We start from the raw sequence: 21,471 nt of genomic DNA on the forward strand, positions 1-21,471 counted from the left end.
TTAAAAAAAATAAAGTGAACATCTTAGAATTGGAAAATACAGTACCTGAAATTAAGAACCCTTTGGATGGGTTTAACAGCAGGCTAGACACAAGAGAAGAGAGGATTAGTAAACTCCAAGACAAGTCAATAGCAAATATCCAACCTGAAGCACAGACAGAAAAAAAAAAAAAAAAATGGAAGGAACAAAACAAGCAAAAGAGACATGTGGGACATGGTCAAAAGGTTTAATACATGTTCCATTGGCATGCAAGGAGCGGAAAGATAGATGAGGTACTACCCAAGCAATCTCCCAATATTAATAAAAGACATCAACCTGAGAAAAAGCTCAGTGAACCTGAAATAGGGTGAATACTAAAAAACGACAACAACAAAAAACCTAGGCACGTGTTAAACTGTTAAAAACAGTATTTCTCAATTACTAATGACATCGAGTACTTGTTCTTAACTTTTTCTACCACTTGGATATCCTTTTGGGCAAAAAGCCTATATGTGTCACTAAGCAATGGCAATTTGAAAAATCTTTTCATGTGTTCTGGATATATGATAACTATCAATTATGCGAGTTGCAATTTTTTTCCCCTACTCTATGGTTGTTTTCACTATCTTAATTGTTATATAATGATGGATTTTTTTTAAATCTTAATTTTAATGTAGTCAAATAAATAAATGTTTTCTATTTTAATTATTGCTTGTTTTAGAAAATAATTCCTGCTCTGGGATCATAAAACAATTACCTTATATACATTTTTAAAGCTTTATAATTTTGTTGTTTTTCACATTTAGTACTATGGGTCATCTGGAATTCAGTTTTTGACTATGGTGTGATAAAGGGTTCCAATTTTATTTTTTCTTCAAATATATATTCAATTATCCCAGTACAACTGAAAAATCATCTATTGGGATAACTATATGACTTTTCTACTTATTCTGATGACATGGTAAATGACATTATTTTTTAAGTAAAAAAAAAGGTGCATTCCTTGGATAAACCCCATTTGGTCATATATTTTCCCTTTTATTTATTGCTTGATTACAACCAAATTCAAAAGTAAGCTTGTCCTGTAATTTTCCTTTCTTGTATTATTCTTTCTGGGTTTGGTATCAAGGTTATGATGGCCTCATAAATGAGTTGGGAAATATACCCTCTTTTACTTCTTTGGAATAGTTTGTATAAAAATTCAGTATTTCTTCTTTAAATGTTTGTTACAACTTGCCATTAAAACCAAACAGATCTATAACTTCTTTGGTGGAAGGTTTTGAATTATGTATTCAATTTCTTTTCTCTTATAGGATTATTCCATTTTCTATTTTTTCTTTTATCTGTCTCTTAAAGCTGAATTTTTCTAGGAATTTATTCATTTCTTCTAAATTTTCAAATTTATTGGTAAAGTTGATTATAGTAGCCTCTTATTATCTGCAGGATGTTCTGCTGGAATGGAACACTTACTTTTCAAATGATAAGGTATAAGCCTTTGATTTTTCTTTCTGGTCTCAGAAGTTTATTTTGCCTTCTTAATGAAAAAAACCACAATCATAGAAATAGCAACAACTTCAAGGAGCTCAGTAGATTCAGTAATCTGTATTCAATATTATCTAAGAAAGATGGCTGTCTGGAATTAAAGCTCTTTAAAGCTGAAATCATTACTTCTTTCTTTGGTAGTTTGGCATTTCAAGTTCACTAATTCATTAAGCAAAGTTGCAAGATACAAGAGTAAGAGTCCTTGCTGTCAAGATACTTGGCGGCTTGGAGGGGGAGACACTCTGGTAAAGAAACAATCTCATGAAGTAAGTTCCACGTTGTGTATGACAGACAGGACCAGATGCTATGGAAGCAGAGAGGAGAGGTACTCATACTCTTCTTTTAGGATTGAATTTTATGTATTGGCAAGAATAGGGGAGAGTAGGAGCTGAGGAAGTAGAGGGAGGCAGAGCTAACATTCCAGATGGATTTATCCATCACACTTAGGAGTCTGAATAGAGTGTATGTTGGGGTAGCATCAACAACTTTTAAATGATCTGATTTGCATTTCAGAAAGTTAAAAAGAAATTCAGGTATTTATAATATTTATAATCTCAACCATTTAGAATTACCTAGAAGAAATATATCCTACCAATTAACAAAACAAAAACCTGTTATCTATGGAAGTTTAAAAACTAAAAGTTTAAGGCTTGAGAAGAGAAGCTGCCTGCAGTTTCTCCTAGATAAATAACAGAAATTAGGGAGAAAAAGAGTGTGGCCAAACATCTTGGTTTACATACCTATAACAGGCTGCTCCATAGGGACATTCAGGCCGGTCACCAGTCTCATCTTCACCCATGATTTGTATACCTCCATAATCACTATCACCAGGGTGGCTGAAGTGTTGAAAATGGAGTGGATTCTTCCTATGAAGGTAACAAATAAACTGTCAGAAAAAATAATTAATAGGATATTCTGGATTTTTAGTGGATATAGCAGAAAACCAAGCAATAGACATCTGATTATTCCAGAACATGAATCAACATGCTACACTGACAAGATAAATGGAGATGACATCAACGTGCTACGTTTATGACATGAAGTTGATGACATCTAGTCAATATAGAGCTCTCATGGTAACAGAATACATTTCTGGTGTAATGTGATAGGTCATGAATATCAATGGACAATTTGCAAACATTACTAAATATAGGACACATACGTATATAATTATATAATATAAACATCATAAGCATATATAGCCTTTAAAAACTTTTAATAAAATGAATACATCTACGCACCCTCTACTAAGATAAAAAACAAAAGTACCAACATTCAAGAAATTCCCCACATGTCCCCTTCCAATCATTAAACCCATTTTACTACCCAATAGTAACTACCCTGCCTTCTAAAAGTGTTTCTCAAACTTTTTGGTCTCAAGACTCTTTTGTACTCTTAAAAATGATTACAGCCCCAGAGAGCTTTTGTTTATGTAGTTTATTTGCCCTATTAGAAAATTCAAATGAGAAATTAAAAACATACAGTTTTGGATTTAAATATAACAATAAACCCTTTATATATTATCATAAATAACATCTTAACACAACTCTTCCAAGAAAAAAATTCATCGAGATGTTGTTTTCATACTGTGGAAATTTCTCTAATGTCTGGCTTAGTAGACAGCATCTGGCTTCGCTTCTCATATCTGCATCTGTATTCAATCATGATGTGATCCCTGAGAAACTCTATGGGTACTCTTGTGAGTGAGAGAAAGACAGTGAAACAGGCACACACAAACAACTGTTAGTATTATGAGGAAAATAGTTTCAATCTAACAGATTTTCTAAAAGTGTTCTGAGGACTTCCAAGAGTCTCCAGATCACAGTTTAAGAAGTGATATTATAATTATAAAACAACAGATTAGTGTTGTTCTGTTTTTTAACTTAAATGGAAATATATACTAGCTGTACTTCTTTGAATTTGCCTTTTTATGTTTGTATGATTAATTCATGTTGTTGTTTCATGTAGTAGCACATTTATATTACTATATAATATTCCATTTTATGAAGCTAATACAATTTATTTATCCATTTACTATTGATAAACTTTGGGGTTCATTCCAGCCATTGACTTTTTTATAAATAATACTGCGATGAGCATTCTACTATAAGCCTTTTGGTGCACATATATATGCCTTTTCCTGAGAATATGGTTAGGAGTGGTCATAGGGTATGTATATGCTCAGGTTTGATAAATACTGCCAAATTTCCAAAATGATTTTATAGACTTTCACTCCCACTAGCAAGTTATTAGAAATCCAGTTTTTTAATCATCTCACCAACATCTGGTGTTGTCAATTTTTTTTAATGTAGTAGTATTTATTGGCAAACTATGGACAGCAGGCCAAATCTGGCCCACTGCTTTTTAAAAAAATTTTTTTAAATTGTGGTAAGAAATGTATAACATAAAATTTACCATCTTAAAATTTCTAAATGTATAGTTCAGTAGTATTAAGCATTTCACATTGTTGTGCAACCATTCCCCAGAATTTTTCCATCTCGCAAAACTGAAACTCTATACCCTTTAAACAACACCTTCCCAACCTTTCCTTCCCTTCCCTTGGTATCCACCATTCTAATTTCTGTTTCTCCTCCCACCCTGGTAACTACCATTCTAATTTCTGTTTCTATGAATCTGACTACTCTAGATACTTCCTACAAGTGGAATTACACAGTATTTGTCTTTTTGTGACTGGTTTATTTATTTTTTTAGACTGGTTTCTTTTTTTATTGTATTTTTTTATTTCAGAATATTACGGGGGTACAAACATTTAATTTACATATATTGCCTTTGCATTGCCCGAGTAACAGCTACAAACATGCCCATTCCCCCAGACAGTGCACATCACACCCATTAGGTGTGAATATACCCATTCCCTCCTCCCCCCTCCCCAACAACTGATGAATGTTTCTTTCATATGTACATATAAGTGTTGATCAATTAGTACCAATTTGATGGTGTGGTGCTTGTTTTTCCATTCTTGTGATACTTAGTAGAATGGACTCCAGCTCTATCCAGGATAATACAAGAGGTGCCAGATCACCATTGTTTTTTGTGGCTGAGTAGTACTCCATGGTATACATATACCACATTTTATTAATCCACTCATGTATTGATGGGCACTTGGATTGTTTCCACATCTTTGCAATTGTGGATTGTGCTGCTATAAACAACATTTGAGTGCAAATGTCTTTATTATAGAATGTCTTTTTTTCCTTTGAGTAGATGCCCCGTAATAGGATTGCTGGATCAAATGGTAGTTCTACTTTTAGTTCTTTGAGGTACCCCCATATTACTTTTCATAGAGGTTGTACTAGTTTGCAGTCCCACCAGCAGTGTATGAGTGTTCCTATCTCTCTGCATCCAGTCAGGAAAATCAGCAAGAAAAAAAATCAAACAACCCCATTAAAAAGTGGGCAAAGGACATGAACAGAAACTTCTTCAAAAGAAAATAGACTAATGGCCAAGAAACACATGAAAAAATGCTCAACATCTCTAATCATCAAGGAAATGCAAATCTAAACCACAATAAGATACCACTTAACTCCAGTGAGAATGGCTTTTATCAAAAAGTCCCAAAACAACAAATGTAATTTATTTCACTTAGCTTAATGTCCTCAAAATTCATCCATGTTGGAGCATGTGTCAGAATGTCCCTACCCTTTCAAGGTTGAAGAATATCCCATTGTATGCATATACCACATTATGTTTACCCATTCAACATAAAGTAACTATAAGCTAAGATTGATTAAAACTAACATGAATCATTATCAAATGAGTAAATTCATTATGATATTGATAAAGCTTTCAATCATCTTTAACAAAAACAAATGACAGTTCTAAATACTGTTATGGACTGAACTGTTCCTCCCCACCACCCCACAAATTCCTAATTCCTATGTTGAAGCCCTAATTCCCAATGTGACTGTATTAGGAGACTGTATTAGGGCCTTTAAAGGGATAATTAAGGTTAAATGAGGTCATAAGGGTGAGCCCCTAATCCAATATGACTGGTATCCCTATAAGATGAGAAAAAGACACTGGGAAGGTATGCATACCAACAAAAGGCTATGTGAGGCTATAGTGAGAAAAAGGCCATTTGGAAGCCAAGAATAGTGGTCTCAGGAGAAACCAAACTTGCCAACACCTTAATCTAAGACTTCCAGCCTCCAGAACTGTGAGAAAATACATGGTTAAGCTACCACCTAGACTGTGGTATTCTGTGATGGCAGCTCTGGTAAACTAACACAAATATCACACAGGATTTTTCAAAATCCAAAGTAATAGAAAGTTTATATACTTCTATTTTAGAGGTTTTTACATTATACTCAGATGTGAAATTAAGCCATTGCAAACAGACAAAATTGTGTATAAATGCATAAATTAGAACTGTTGAAATAGAAAAATATGGTTATTCAAGTGCTAAAATGGCAATGCATTTTAAAGAGAAATAATAAGAGTGTGAAATTAACAGCATATGTGATATAAATACCTTATTGCACAGAAGGCAACAAACTACTGGAATGCATTAGGAAGATATTTGGTTTCAAAAGTTGGAATGCAAGGAAATACTTCTGAAATAGGGCTGCATAATTAAAAACAGGATACTCTAAACATTATGTAAATATAGCCTAAACCTAAGAGATTATAATTTGAATTCACAAAATATAAAATTAGAAAATATAATACAAGGTAATTTAACGAAGTAAGTATAGGATCAACCAATCAATTCAGAAAATATATATTCAGTTGTTTTAAAATGTACCATGGTGATTCAAAGCACCATTAGAAAAATATAAAGAAAAATGCCCAAATATAATAAGACATATAAATATAATCTAAAATTATTTTAATAGTTATACTGTACACAACGATTTATGAAACCATCTCTCTACTATCTAATAAGAGATTAAATAAACAGGTATTTGGGTCTGAGAGATTCAATTTTCAAGTCTGGATTCTCCAGTATTCAGATCCTTACATTAGTCAGAATGTCTACATATAAAACATTTAATTTCCCACTGTATCATAGAAGCCTCTAGCAGTAGTTGCTAGAATGCATACTGAGAAAGTACAAACCAATAGAAACATGTTAAAGCTCCTAACCTTTATTTAGGCCAAAGGATTTTATTAGGTTTTTAATACACTGTAGCATTTATCTACATAGCTACATGCTGTTGAAATAATGGAATTATAAGCTACCCATAATTTTATCTTACCTGTAGCAGTTGGCCCCATACATGCAGGATGTCCTTTTGACCTGGTTTTCTTCAGAACCTTGTGGAACTGAATCAGTGGACTTTGCATGCAAAGTTTTAGACTTGGAGGGATCAGAGCTGGACTCAGGATGAGATCCTTGAGCCTCATCCTGGAATGACTTGCCTTGGGCACCTGAACAACTCTCAGAACAGCTCACTGCTTCATCTTCTTTATTTGGTGTGCCTTTAGTGATGGTTTTATGTTCGGAAACCTTACCAAGTTCCTCTATTGGAATTTCATTTCTCCATGTATTGGTCTTCATATTATTCATTTCTGTGTTACTTAATGTAATTGAAGAAAATGATTGTGGCATTTCCTATAAAATAAATATGAAAAAATCAGAAATAAATGAAACATTTTTAAATGAAATGTATAAATTTGAATACAGAAACATGAAACTACAGGATCTATGCAATATGTAAATTTTTAAAACAAAGATTCATATATTAAAGTTACTAAAATTACCACTCTTTTCTGTGTCTCTAGTTTAATAACTACCAATTTTCAGTTATTAGAAAATAAATTTACTGTTGCATTAAACCTTTACTATAATGTCAAACATTCAGTGAAAAATAAACAGAAAAATACAAATGAACTATAAGACATTCACTTTCATTTGAACATAATTTTTTCCCAAAACAACTCTTAAGTGTCACTCACTGTTCAACAATGTGTCATGCTTTTAACATGCACTGCCCTTATTATTTCTTATAAGTTACTGCAGTACTTTATTTCTACACTCTAAATATGACTGTGATTTTCTATAGCTGAATGACAAAATTGTTCTGCCCTCACAGAAAACTTTGCATGAAGTTATGAGCAACTCACAAAAAAAAAAAAAAATGATTCTTTTGAAATGGTCTGAATAAAACCTAACTCCAGTGAGAATGGCCTTTATCAAAAAGTCTCAAAACAACAAATGCTGGTGAGGATGTAGAGAGATAGGAACGCTCTTACACTGCTGGTGGGACTGCAAATTAGTACAACCCCCATGGAAAATAATTTGGAAATACCTCAAAGAGCTAAAAATAGAAATACCATTTGATCTGGCAATCCCACTACTAGGCATCTACCCAAAGGAACAAAAGACACTCTATAATAAAGACATCTGCACTCGAATGTTTATGGTAGCACAATTCACTACTGCAAATATGTGGAAACAACCCAAGTGCCCTTCAATCCATGAGTGGATTAATAAAATGTGGTATATGTGTACTATGGAATACTACTCAATTACAAAACACAATGGTGATCCAGCACCTCTTATATTATCCTGGCTAGAACTTGAGCCCATCCTTCAAAACGAGGTATCACAAGAATGGAAAAATAAGCAACGCATGTACTCGCCATCAAATTGGTACTAACTGATCGACACTAAGGTGCTCACATGGTAGTAATATTCACTGGGTGTTGGGAGGGTAGGGGTGGGTAAACTCACAACTAATGGATGCGGTGCACATTGTACGGGGAAGGGCATGCCTCTAGCCCTGGCTTGGGTGAGGCAAAGTCATTACTTGTAACCAAAATGTTTGCACCCCCACAATATACTGAAATTTTAAAAAAAGTCTCAGTTTAACCAAACTAAAGGTGTTTTGAATCAAGTAAATATTCTCATTAGCACTGCAGAACTTTTCTAATTTGTACTTACCACCAGCACAAAGAGTAAACTTAGTCTTATCCTGTTAAAAATGACCTCTTAATACTTAATACTTTCTGTGGAGTAGAAACATTGCTCAGATAAACCCCAGTCCTCCTAGTAACCATTTCTAGGATTTGATGACAACATATCAGATACATATTAATGTTCACCCCTATTTACAACTAAGGACTCATGTATGCTGGCTGCCATCAGTTGGTTTTGATAACACTTAATATCTGATAGCTTAAATTTCTTAAGAAGATATTACTGGCATGATTTTTTTGGGGCTAATTACTTAAGTGTTTTGATATATTTTCTTTTTTTTTTTTTTTTTTAGGAAACATGGTATATAACTTTAAAATCCTATCCAAACTGACTAATGGCCTTGCAAAAGGTACATAGGTCTCATTATGGTTCTTGCATAGTAACAGATAACCTATGGGAAAAGCAATCATTTGGCTATCTCTTATAGCTGAACCTCTGCTAGTGGCATTCATGTCATATCCTTCTAAAATATATACTCTTTGCTCCTAAGCTGCTCACCTATACCCCAATCTTATCCCCTTCCACTACACGACCAACTGCCACATGTCCGTACTGGAACCCTGGGGTGGGAATCCGGCAATCCTGACCCATCTCCTTACTTGGCAGTCCCCTACTAGGTCAGCTCTCTCTAATGTTCCTTGTTCAGGTAGCAATGGGATAGGACAGCAAATCCACTGGCTAAGAAGATGTCCAATAAAATGCTAGTGTTTTGCTCCTGTTGGCATTTCCAAACTTTACAAGTAATTCTCTAAGAGCACCACTTTTCTCTTGATTTTAGAAAGGAAGGAAATAACTTCCCACAACCACTGCATTCCTCTAAACTTTAAAACCTTCTGTACAAAGTCTGGGAGTGAGATGGCAAATACTTCTCATGTCTTTCAATAAGCCCTACAGGGAAAAGGCTGGTCCTCACTGCTGGGGCTCCTTTCAAATATGAAATACTTAGTACTTTTGTCCCCAGCTTTGGTCCTCAGCAGCAGTTTTGGACAACAGGGAAACAATCTCACTCAATATCCTATCACATTCATTACATAAAAAGGTCAGGCACAGTGGCTCATGACTGTAGTTCCAAGTGGTTTAGGTGGCTGACGCAGGAGGATCACTTGAGGCAGGGGTTTAAGACCAACCTAGGCAATAGGCAAGACCCTATCTCTACAAAAAATTAAAAAAATAAAAATTAGCCAGGCATGGTGGCATGTGCCTGTCATCCCAGCTACTCAGGAGGCTGAGATGGGAGGATCGTTTGAGTCCAGGACTTCAAGGTTACAGTGAGCTCTGATGGGACCACTGCACTCCAGCCTGGGCAACAAAGCAAGGCCCTATCTCTAAAAAAGAAAAAAAGAGGATGGGTGCAGTGGCTTATACCTGTAATCCTAGCACTTTGGGAGGTCCAGGCAGGAGGATCACTTGAGGCTAGGAGTTTGAGACCAGCCTGAGTAACATAGCGAGACTTCGTCTCTACAAAAAATAGAAAAATACAACTGTAGTCCAGGCTACACAGGAAGTGGAAGCAGAAGGATTGCTTGAGCCCAGGAGTTTGAGGATGCAGTGAGCTATGATGATGCCACTGCACTCCAGCCTGGGCAACAGAGCGAGACGCTTGTTTCCAAAAAAAAAAAAAAAAAAAGATACAACTAGGGAAGTAGTTAAATATTCTTACTATGTAACACTATGAGACATGGAAATAATAATTACATATATAAGGATGTTTTTAACTAAACAAGAATATACTATGATGTCATTTAACTTTTTAAAAATTCCTTATATAGCTATATGTACATTTATTTGTGTAAATCCAAATGAAAAGGTTTAGAAGGACATAAACCAAAATATTAGTAAGGCAATAGAAGGATGAGGCAAATCAAGGCTGTCCCTTTTTACTTCACATGCTTTTGAATATTCTATTTTTGACAATAATCATGTATTATTTTACCATTTTAAAAATAAAAAGACAAAAAATGAAATGCATAGCATCATTATTTCAACTCTCTCTATTTCCATGAAGGTTTAGAGAAAGATTTGTTTTATTAGAAAAAAATTTAAATCCTCACAAGGAGTACATTTAATATGTTAATTTATTCCAAAAGAGAAAGGAATGTTAAAGTCACAGCTATCAATACTATGGATCAGTTGTTCTCAAATATATTTTAAGAGGCACAAATGCTAGAATTCTTAATGCTTTTTATGGAACTCCATGAAATATTGATATATAGTAGACCCTTGGCATTCAAGAATTTAACATTCATGGTTTCAATTATTTATAAATGACCCCAAAAAATCCATTACATGCAGTAATTTGTAAGTTTGCTGAGACATAAATTTGTACTGTGCCAATTACAAAGTTCATGAGCTACAGCAAGTCACTGAACTGGCGAGTGAGGGAACAGGAAAAATGGAAGGTGCTCTGTGCTTGGAAGAAGTCGGAGAGAGACAGAGAGCTCCATAATTCCTAAGCGTCCCACGGTGCTTATTTCTTAGATTAGATAAAAATGTGAAGGATTAAGTATGGAGGCCAGATCCCCTACAATGTAAAAATACATAGTAGAGACCTCAGGGACCTAAAAGCAGGGAGCCGGTGGAAGGTGACCTTGGTGCTTGAAGGAGGTGGGAATTAAGGCTATAAAATAGCCCATTAACTTCCTCAACTAGCCCTTCTCCTGCCCCTCGACCATCTGAAGTTTTATAATATACTACAAGGAACAAGAAATAACTTCCACCTAATACAAGTCCAATGAAGTAATTTGTTGTTGTTTCCACACTGCTACTGGCAAGACTGTCTGTGCTGATAAATTACCTTAAAAATTCTGCATTAATACCATTAGCACTCACATGCTAAAAACTAAAAAATCCTAACTTCAAGTCCCAACTGCACGTCTGAGCTTCAAACTCTTATATTCAACTACTAGCTAAAACATTTCTTCCTCAATATTCTATGCACCTAAAATCAAAGCATCAAAACTGAAATTCTGCCCTTGTATTCTCTACCATAGTTTCTGCCAACACAATTCATCCATTCATCCTAGCCAGTTATTTGGAAACCACTCCTTCTTCCCCTCTCTCTACCCAGATTCAAGCAACAAGGATTACAATGTTGCTTCCTAAATGTATTTATAATCCAATGCCTTCTTACCATCCTTCAAGTCCCTGCCATAGCTTAGATGCTCTTTATCTCTTGCCTGCATTAATGCCATAATCTCCTTCCTCATCTCCCCGTCTTTCATCTTGTTCTCTTTCAGTCTCTCCTCCAGGGAGCTTCCAGGATTAACCCTGTGGCTGAAAACATTTCAAGTTTGTCCCTCTACAAACTGGTCCCACTGCTGTCTTCGCCCTCATCTCACACTGCCACCTACCTGGGACCTGGTAACTTGCTCTGATCAAAAAAAAATTCAGCAGTACTGACACCATACCAGTTCCAGCCTCCACCTTAAAAGATCTGGCAGCTTCTACATTCACCCTCTTGGGATCCAGCTGTCAGGTAAATATGCTCAGTCTAGACTATTTGATGGTAAGTAGAGGCAGGGAGGCCCAACCGGCCCTCAACCATCCCACCAACCTTTGCTAGGGCAACATTCAGGTGAATGAAGCCATCCTGGATACTCCAGACTCAGCTGAGCTCCCAGCTCAATGGAGCCCAACTGACACCAAATACATGTCATAAAAGAATTGCCCAACTGAGCCCAGCCAACCCAGGGAATTATAAGAAATAATAAATCAGGCCAGGTGTGGTAGCTCACACCTATAATCTAGGAGGCTGAGGCGGGAGGATTCCTTGAGCTCAGGAGTTTGAGACCAGCTTGAGCAAGAGCGAGACCCTGTCTCTACTATAAATAGAAAAATTAGCCGGGCATGGTGGCACATGCCTGTATTCCCAACTACTCAGGAGGCTGAGGCAGGAGGATCACTTGAACCCAGATGTTTGAGGTTGCTGTTAGCTAGGCTGACACCACAACACTCTGGCCTGGGTGATAGAGTGAGACTCTGTCAAAAAAAAAAAAAAGAAGAAGAAGAAGAAATTATTGTTGTATTAAGCCTAAGTCACTAAGTATTGGGGTAACTTGTTTCATGGCAACAGACAGCTGATACACTTTACAAAACTATTTTGCTTGTTTCAGTTAGGCTTCCTTCTGTCATTTACCACAGAATTCTCATTACATGACATAAAGCAAATACCATTGTCTTAGGCTGCTATAACAGAATAATATCACAAACTGGGCAATTTATAAAGAATCAAAATTTATTTTCTCACAGTTCTGGGCCCTGGAAAGTCCAAGATCAAGACACCAGCATCTGGTGTGGGCCTTCTTACTACATCCTTACCTGGGGGAAGGTGGAAGGGCAGGAGAGAATGAATGTTGTGTTCTCACAAGGCAGAAGAGTGAGAGAGGGTGAACCCACTCTGGCAAGGCCTTCTTTTTTTTGTAGAGATAGAGTCTTGCTATGTTACCGAGGCTGGCCTCCACCTCCTGGGCACAAGTGATCCTCCCACCTCAGCCTCCACCCCCGTAGCTGGGACTACAGGTGTGCCATCACACTCAGCTCCTGCAAGCCCTTTTAAAAGCAGCATTAATCTATTCATGAGGGTGGCATCCTCATGACCTAAACAACTGCCCATTAGGCCTCATCCTCTCAATACTGTTGTATTGGGGATTAAGTTTCAATATGAATTTTTGGAAGGGACAAAAGCATTCAAACCATAGCAACCATACTTTTCATTAAATTAATCAATTCGAGCACCCTCATTTTTTACTCCTAAATTAGACAATTATAAAACTGGTAAGGATTTATAGAAAGACATACAGGAACTGATGAAAAGAGCAAATGTCTTCATGAAGACAAGTTCCTAGAGTCACAAAACTCTTATACACAGTCTAATGTGTATGGCAGAAAAAAATCCATTGTACTCAAAATGAAAAGACCTATATTTGAGGCCAGGGTTCTAGCAATGTGTCCTTGGGACTCAGTCTCCTCTGAATGATGGTAGCTCTCAACTTTGAGGGTACATTAAAACTGAGAGAGTTTACTTAAGACACCACTGATGCACAGGCCCCACAGACCAAATGAATCATAATTGCAGGAACAGGGCCCAGTTGGGAGAAGGTGATTTCTGTCCTTTCTTTCCACTGCTATTCTTACTCTTCCCTAAAAGAATGTAATTCATTCTTTCCAAGTAAATTGATCCAAATCTACTCTATAGGTCTGGCCAAACTTTTTTTCAGTTGTCATTGGCATCCTCTTGCCATGAGACTAGCTAGGTGAACCAGCCTCTTGTTTTCTTTCTCACCTGCTCTGCACTGTAGCCATCCCTTCAAGACCAGCTGTTCATCAGTGTTAGAACTGAAACTGGGCAGGGATGAAGGGTGGGCTTTGCAAAGGCCCTGCTGGGGTTTTCAGTTTAAGGCATGTTTTCTGGCCCTGCTGTATCAGTGAGCTCTGCATAAAGGATTATGAAACTTTGAGCCTCCTTTCTTTTGTGCTAGGAAAGGTAAATCTCCCACAGAAGCCCTAGGGGGAAAAAAGAACAATTGGCCAAGTAGAGCTCGGGCATTTCTGGGACCTGGCTATAATGCTTCCCTGATGTCATCAAAATCTCAGTAATATCTTGAATATCTTGAATCTACTGCTCCTCTCTAAAACATATCAATTAAAAGATGTTTCTCAAAGCTTTTCTTGTGATTATCAAACTTTATGGGTTGGAATAAACAAAGTAAAACATGTATACTATAGATTTTCTTCTGAACAAAATAAGTTCTCTTCTCGAAAAAAAGGGAAAGTCAATTTCTATGTTCATAGTTCAGAGAGCAGAGTGTATGAAGGCTCAAAGTTTATATAAAACAAGTTTTATTTTAGTAAGTTTTTAATGGCCAATATACATGAGCCAGAAAACATTTTATTTTCATTTATTAAACTTGACTCCATAATTAAGCAAAAAAAATTGAGTCTATAGTGACTAGACTGAACTTCTCTAGGTGAAAGAAAGGCTCCAGTGAGAAGCTATTTCCTCTCTCTGGGAGAGGAGGCAGGAGCAGGAGAGTACACAAAGGGATGGACCTCTAGGGTAGTTGCTAGCATTTCAATCATTTCAGTACACACTCTTCTAAGATCAAGACTTTGGCTTTCCCTAAGACTAAAAAGACAGGGACCCACAGAGCTCAGCCATTGGTCTACAAGGATTATGAAAACTGTCATCTTAAGCCAAAGCTCTCCAGAGAAGAAGAACACCTAAAGTTTCTGCCCTGGGGCCATCTCTATCTTTCTCTTTTTAAATGCTTCCAATAAATAGTCATTGTTTTCTTTAAGTACCCGGTGTTACATAATGTACAATTCAGCCAAACCATTCTAGTGAGTTAGCAAAAACTGAAAGAGGAAAGGTCTATAAATACTGTAAATTAGCCCAGAAGTGATCCTGCAACAAGGTATAAAGAACTACCCCATGATTCGTTTTTCTCTCCATACTTAGCAAGAAAAAGGGAGTTACATGCAGTCTGAGGATGAGGAGAAGCCTCATAGGAGAAGCCAGATTTTCAGAATGGAGGTACCACATTATGACCAGAGTCAAGTGGCCTCCACTTTTTTTTCCAGTCTGAAAATTTCTAAATGTAATGTCTTTGTTTTCTACAATGCAAATACTATATTAAAAATTAGTTTCAGCAAGTCAAAAAAAATTGGGGCTAGTTATCATCTTCATAGACTCAATAATAAAAAGCAGTTTTGGTTTCTCCCTGTTATATGCCACATATAATTAATTCCTAACTAAAACACGTGACAAAGAAAATAAACAATCAAATAGTGAATTTTTAAAAATCACCTTGGATGAAAAGACAGACTCTTCCTGATTAGCATTTTTGGACTTTTTTCCTGTGTCTTGTTCTGCTGATGTACTTTCTGAACTTCCTGATGAAATTAATCGCTTTCTTCCCTGCTGTATTATATTTGCTTGGGTTTTATCTTTGCAAATTCCTTCTTTTCCACTTCCTTGGATTACATTATTATCTTAAACACATACAAGCAAACACGTACACATAAAGAAAAAGAAGAGGAAAATTATCTTCTGTATGTTCAAATGTCAATAATCCATATCCGCCCCCCAAAAAAGGGGGAAAAAAGATAAAAGGGCAAGTAAAATTAAAGTTCCATTTATAGTAATTCCAACTTGAAAACACTTATTTTCAAATCTCAGAAAATATTAAACAGCACAATGGCCAAGAGCTCCAGCCCTGGAGTCTGCCTGGCCAAGATGCTAATGTGGGCTCCATGCCTTAACTGTTTCACCTCACCTTTCTCAACTTTGGTTTACCATCTGGAAAACAGGAATTATAATAATAACTCATGGAGTTAGTAGGGAAAGTAAATGAAGTAAGACATGTAAACTCTCTAGCAAAGTACCTTATACATGTTGGTTAAATATTTTTTAATTATAATATTGAATTTCTCTAACAGAAAATTTGATACATAGCTATCTAATCAACTTTACACACACTTATTGAGCCCCTAATGACCACAGTGAGGAATTCAAATTACATTATCTTAAATACAGAAAAGAACTCAAAAGAACCCAAAAGGGAGAGTGACCACTACAGACTTTGCCAATGAAGAAAATAAGTCACAATAACAGTGGACATTTGTATCCCATATAATACTCAAAGTTTAATACAGTTAGCAAATCTAAGTCAACATCATATTTTGTTAAGTTCATGAATCATTTAATCAGAAAAGAAAACGGATCAACTTGTTTTAAGGGGAACATATTCACGGCCTTCTCCTCTACTTTATTTAGAATGATAGCTTCATGAAGGCAGAAACTTTATGTGCCTTATTCACTGTAGCCCTTTGTGTCTCTGGCACCTGCAACTGTGTCTAGCACAAAACTGGTGCTCAGTAAAGATTTCTGACTAAATGAATTGTGAACATAAACAAAATTTGTCCAAAGAGTCCCTTAAGAGCTAGGACAGAGGTATGTAAAGCAATCTGTAGTCATTATTCTAATGTTCTAAAGCACAGGTTAGCAAATTTTTTTCTGTAAAAAGCCAGAGAGTAAATAGCTTAAGCTCTGTGGGCCATATAGTATCTGTCACAACTACCCAACTCTGCCTCTGTAGCATGAAAACAACCATAGATAATACATACATGGATGACTATGGCTGTGTTCCAATAAAACTTTATTTACAAAAATTTGGCCCATAGGCTATAGTTTGCTTAGTCCAGTTCTAAAGGACATTCGAGTAGCCTGAAATAATATTCCTTCTTTAAGTTCAGAAAAGAAATGTCCATGGAATACTGTCCATATTATCAAACAGAAATATCAATTGAACCAATATAAAAATAATGTATTTATCAAAGGAAACTTACGAATAAACTATTCTAATAACTAAACTTGGCCTAAATTATTTACATATTCATCATGAATCTAAATTAGGAAGAATTTCACATCATTTTTAGAAACTTTCAAAAATAGTACTTAATAGGACTTGGTACAACAAATGACCAAATACTACAAGTTATGAATTAATCAAACCAAGTGACATAATGAACTAATATATTGTTTACTATGCTAAGAACTATGAAATGTAAATTAAGTAAGACACAGCTTCTGCTCAAATTGTAGTTTACCACATTCCAAGTGCCACACATGTACATAAAATTCTAAAATTATATATATATGTTTATAATATTCAGTTCTTCAAAATTCCAAATTCTCTACCACAAACATTTCCTCTAGGCAGCAGAAGTGATTTCTTTTTGTTTGGGAAAAAGCCACTTTGATATTATTAAAATGGCCTTCACGAAGAGTATATAAAATAAGTAGCTTAATTGGCTCACAACAATCTTCATATCTGGTATAGCCAATATTTTTCTAAATTCAGGATAGGTACAGTTAAATAACAGAAATATAAAAGAAATTAACTATTAATATGAATTAGTTTTTATTTAACTATTAGTAATGACACATATGAACCGTTATACAACTACTATATGAATGATGCTCAATTATATGCATATAAATCATTAAAAATACATCCATCCAATCTTATCCTCCAGAGAAACCACTCCTAACAGCTATATTAACAATTTGATGTGTATCCATCTCAACTTTTTCCTAAGTTTAAGCAAATATATTTACAAATAAATATATGTAAACACATACAGGACTAAACATACAAATGCTTTTACATCTGTGGAATAAATATCTAGAATTATGATTTCTGGATCAAAGTGTGTTGTATAACTTATGTGCATATATGGTAATAACATTCACTGGGTGTCAGGCAGGTGCAGGTGAAGGTGATGGGTATATTCACACCTAATGGGTGCAGTGCACACCGTCTGGGGATGGACATGCTTGAAGCTCTGACTCGGGCAAGACAAAGGCAATATATGTAAACCTAAACATTTGTACCCCTGTAATAAGCTGAAATAAAAAATAATAATAGTAAAATTTAAAAAGTGGGCTGTATATTTAAAAACATAAGAGATATTAGTAAATGACTTCAAACAGCTATACTAATTTATATTTCCACCAAGAATGTTTGAAAATACCCACTTCTACCATCACTGGATATTATCAATTGCTTTAATTTTGATGAGTTAATGAACCAAAAAATGGTAACCGGTTGTTTCAATTTACATTTTCCTATTAGATAATAAAGTCATATATTTATGGACTATTTGTATTTATTCTTTTGTATGGCATACACAATGCCCAAAATTTCTACTGAGTTTTATCTTTTTTGTTACTAAACAGACAATTTTTAAAAACTTTCTTTTATAAGTGTGGCAGATAATATATCTCAGTATATTGTTTGCCAGTCTGTCATTTGCCTCTGACTTTATTTATAACATCTTTTGCATACAAACATTTTAAAATTTTTATTTAGATAAACTGTCAGTTTTTCCCTTAAGGGTCTAGGCAGCCTATCATCTTAAGAAGCCTACAAAAGTAATAAAAATTATTTTTCCTGTATTTCCTTCAAATGCCTTAATAGTTTTAATTTTATATTAAGATTGCTAATTCAATAGAAATTTATTTCTGAATATGGTATGAAGTAGTGCTCTAATATTATTTTCTTTCAAATGGAGAACCAATTTTCCCAACATCATTTATTGAATAACATATCCTTTCTACATTAGCTTGAACTGGTAATTTTTTGTAAATTAAAGGTATGCATTTTGATCTGTTTCTGGGTCTTCCATTCTTTTTTGCTCTGGTCTAACTTACCTATTCCTATGCCAGAACTATTAACTACTAAAAGTAGGTACCAAGCCCAGATTGTGAAATAGGAGAGTTTCATGAAGAAATATATTTTTATGTCATTCAAATTGTCTCTGACCATATATAAAAAACCTCTCAATTCATTTTATAAAAAGCTAGCAAAGCTCTAACATTAAAATCTTACACAGATGGCATACATGGAGAAAAGTACTGACTAACCATACATATAAATATAGATAGAAATGTCCTAAACCAAATATTAGCAAATCTAATCTAACAGAGTATAAAAATAATAATCTACCATGATAAAGTTAAACTTATTCCAACAATACAAGCATGGTACAATATTAGGATATTTACCAACATCAATCATTAATTACATTAACACATGAATATACAGAACTATTTCTATACCAAAATATTTTCAAATAATTTAACAGTTGTTCCCAGGAAAAAAAACTAAAAGGAAACATCCGAAGCACGATATGACTATTTATCAGAATCTAATACTATATTAAATGCTAAAATACTAATAGAATTTCTTTTCTTTCTTTTCTTTTTTTTTTTAAAGACAGAGTCTCACTCTGTTGCCCAGGGCTAGAGTGCCGTGGCGTCAGCCTAGCTCACAGCAACCTCAAACTCTTGGGCTCAAGTCATCCTCCTGCCTCAGCCTCCCGAGAAGCTGGGACTACAGGCATGCACCACCATGCCTGGCTAATTTTTTCTATATATTTTTATTTGTCCAGTTAATTTCTTTCTACTTTTAGTAGAGATGGGGTCTCGCTCTTGCTCAGGCTGGTCTCAAACTCCTGACCTCAAGCAATCCTCCCACCTTGGCCTCCCAGAGTGCTAGGATTACAGCCGTGAGCAACCGTGCCCGGCCCTAATAGAATTTCTGTTAAAACAGGAATAAGACACAGATGCCAATTTTATCCTTTTTTTTTTTTTGAGACAGAGTCTCACTCAGTTGCCCAGGCTAGAGTGCCATGGCATCAAGCTCACAGCAACCTCAAACTCCTGGGCTTAAGCAATCCTTCTGCCTCAGTCTCCCGAGTAGCTGGGACTACAGGTATGTGCCATCATGCCCAGGTAATTTTTCTATATATATTTTTAGCTGTCCATATAATTTCTTTCTATTTTTAGTAGAGACGGGGTCTCGCTCTTGCTCAGGCTGGTCTCGAACTCCTGGGCTCAAACAATCCACCCGCCTCAGCCTCCCAGAGTGCTAGGATTACAGGCATGAGCCACCGTGCCCGGCCCAATTTTATCCATTTTCATTTAAAATTTATAGAGTCCATTTAATAAGACAAGAAAAGAAAAAAAAAGCAATATATCAGAAAAACCAAAATTATCATAATTCTGTAGATAATATTGTACAGCTAGAAAATATAAGAGATTCAAAAACTATTGGAATTAATTAATTTGGCAAGATTGCTGGAAGCAAAGTACATAGAATTACTAGTGCTTTAAGTAAACTTAAAATGTAAAGTTTGAACTGTACTCCAACTAAAACAATGTTAGCTCAATATTTATAACCTGCTTTGAGTTGCCATATTGAAAATATTCAAAGTACAAAATTAAATGCAAACCAAATGGTTTAGGGGACTACTTCAATGTGCATCAGCATTTGCAACTTTTTATGACTCCATGTTGGAGGGTTAGAAGATGGGGGAAGTATACCACGACAACATTAAAAAAATAAAAACTCCTTTTTCAACCTACCAAGAGTGTCATAACCTAAGAGTGATGACTAGTCCACTAGTCCTGATACCTGGAAGGCTGAGAGAACAGAGATAGTTGGAGATCAAGAAAGAGGAGGCTCAGAAAGGCTCTGCCTAAATATAATCACTTCTCAATCACTAACGGACATGGAAAAACCTTCAGCCCAGGTCTGAGAAATTCATGATAACATCCAAGAGCTAGTACCTGGGACATAGAAAATAAAATAAAATAGAACTATATTAGCTGAAAAACAGAAAGAATAGCCTGATCACAGCAAAATTCACCTACATATAAGGATTAAACCAAGAGTTAAATTGAAAGAAGATTCAGTAGAGAATGTAAAACCATGTCAAAAAAGGCAAACAAACAAAAATAGGACATATTAATAGTAAATTTGGGTGACTGTACAGTGATATGGCTTAAAACATGAGCTTTAAAGTCCAACAGAGCTAAGTCTCAATTACAATTCTGGAATTTATTATATGATCTTGGATAAGTCATTTAACATCAATTAATGTTATTTGTCCTTTTCCTAATAATTCAAAAGGTTCCAAAATATCAAGTTGGTGTCAGATAATATAAGTAAGTATCAATGACCACAAATATAGCACTAAAGCTACAAAAGACTTTAAAAAGTTACCTGTATCTAAATGAGCCTAAAATACATCCTAGAAATTGAATTTTTCAAATCTCTAGCATTGGTCTATTGATATGGGTCATTTATTACTTAAACAAATAAATAAAACAATTTTTTAAAAAACTATACAGCAGAAAAGGTTTTATTATTTTAACTTTTAATTAGCAGGATTCTAGTGTACTAAGCTGTCCTATACTTCTAAACGTTTCTGTCTTTAAAGGAATTAAATAACCGATAATCTTACTCATATAAGTACTTCTTCTGAAGTCTAAGTTTATAAAAAGATGTATCTGAATCCAGACTTTTCTATCTTCTTTTGAAGCTTTAGCATTTTAAGTACACTGTATACTATGTAATATTCCTGTACGGACCAAGGTCAAATAACTCGCATTTGTATTTTCAAGATAAAGTGCCCAAAAAAGTGCTTCAGATTTTATGTGG

At 35.2% G+C, this 21,471-nt stretch overlaps 1 protein-coding gene across 1 annotated transcript in view; it reads right to left on the reverse strand.

Moving 5' to 3' along the window:
* The window catches only part of APLF (aprataxin and PNKP like factor), a 69,921-nt gene that overhangs the window by 22,588 nt on the left and 25,862 nt on the right, over window positions 1-21,471 (reverse strand). Inside the window, exons 6-8 of the mRNA XM_069494710.1 lie at window positions 15,270-15,454; window positions 6,741-7,096; window positions 2,262-2,387 (exon numbers count right to left, since the gene is read on the reverse strand). Of these exons, the coding sequence (XP_069350811.1) occupies window positions 2,262-2,387; window positions 6,741-7,096; window positions 15,270-15,454 (667 nt within the window). The remainder of the gene's footprint in view (window positions 1-2,261; window positions 2,388-6,740; window positions 7,097-15,269; window positions 15,455-21,471) is intronic.

This window comes from Eulemur rufifrons, chromosome 19, assembly GCF_041146395.1.
Source record: "Eulemur rufifrons isolate Redbay chromosome 19, OSU_ERuf_1, whole genome shotgun sequence".
NCBI classification, from domain to species: Eukaryota; Metazoa; Chordata; class Mammalia; order Primates; family Lemuridae; genus Eulemur; species Eulemur rufifrons.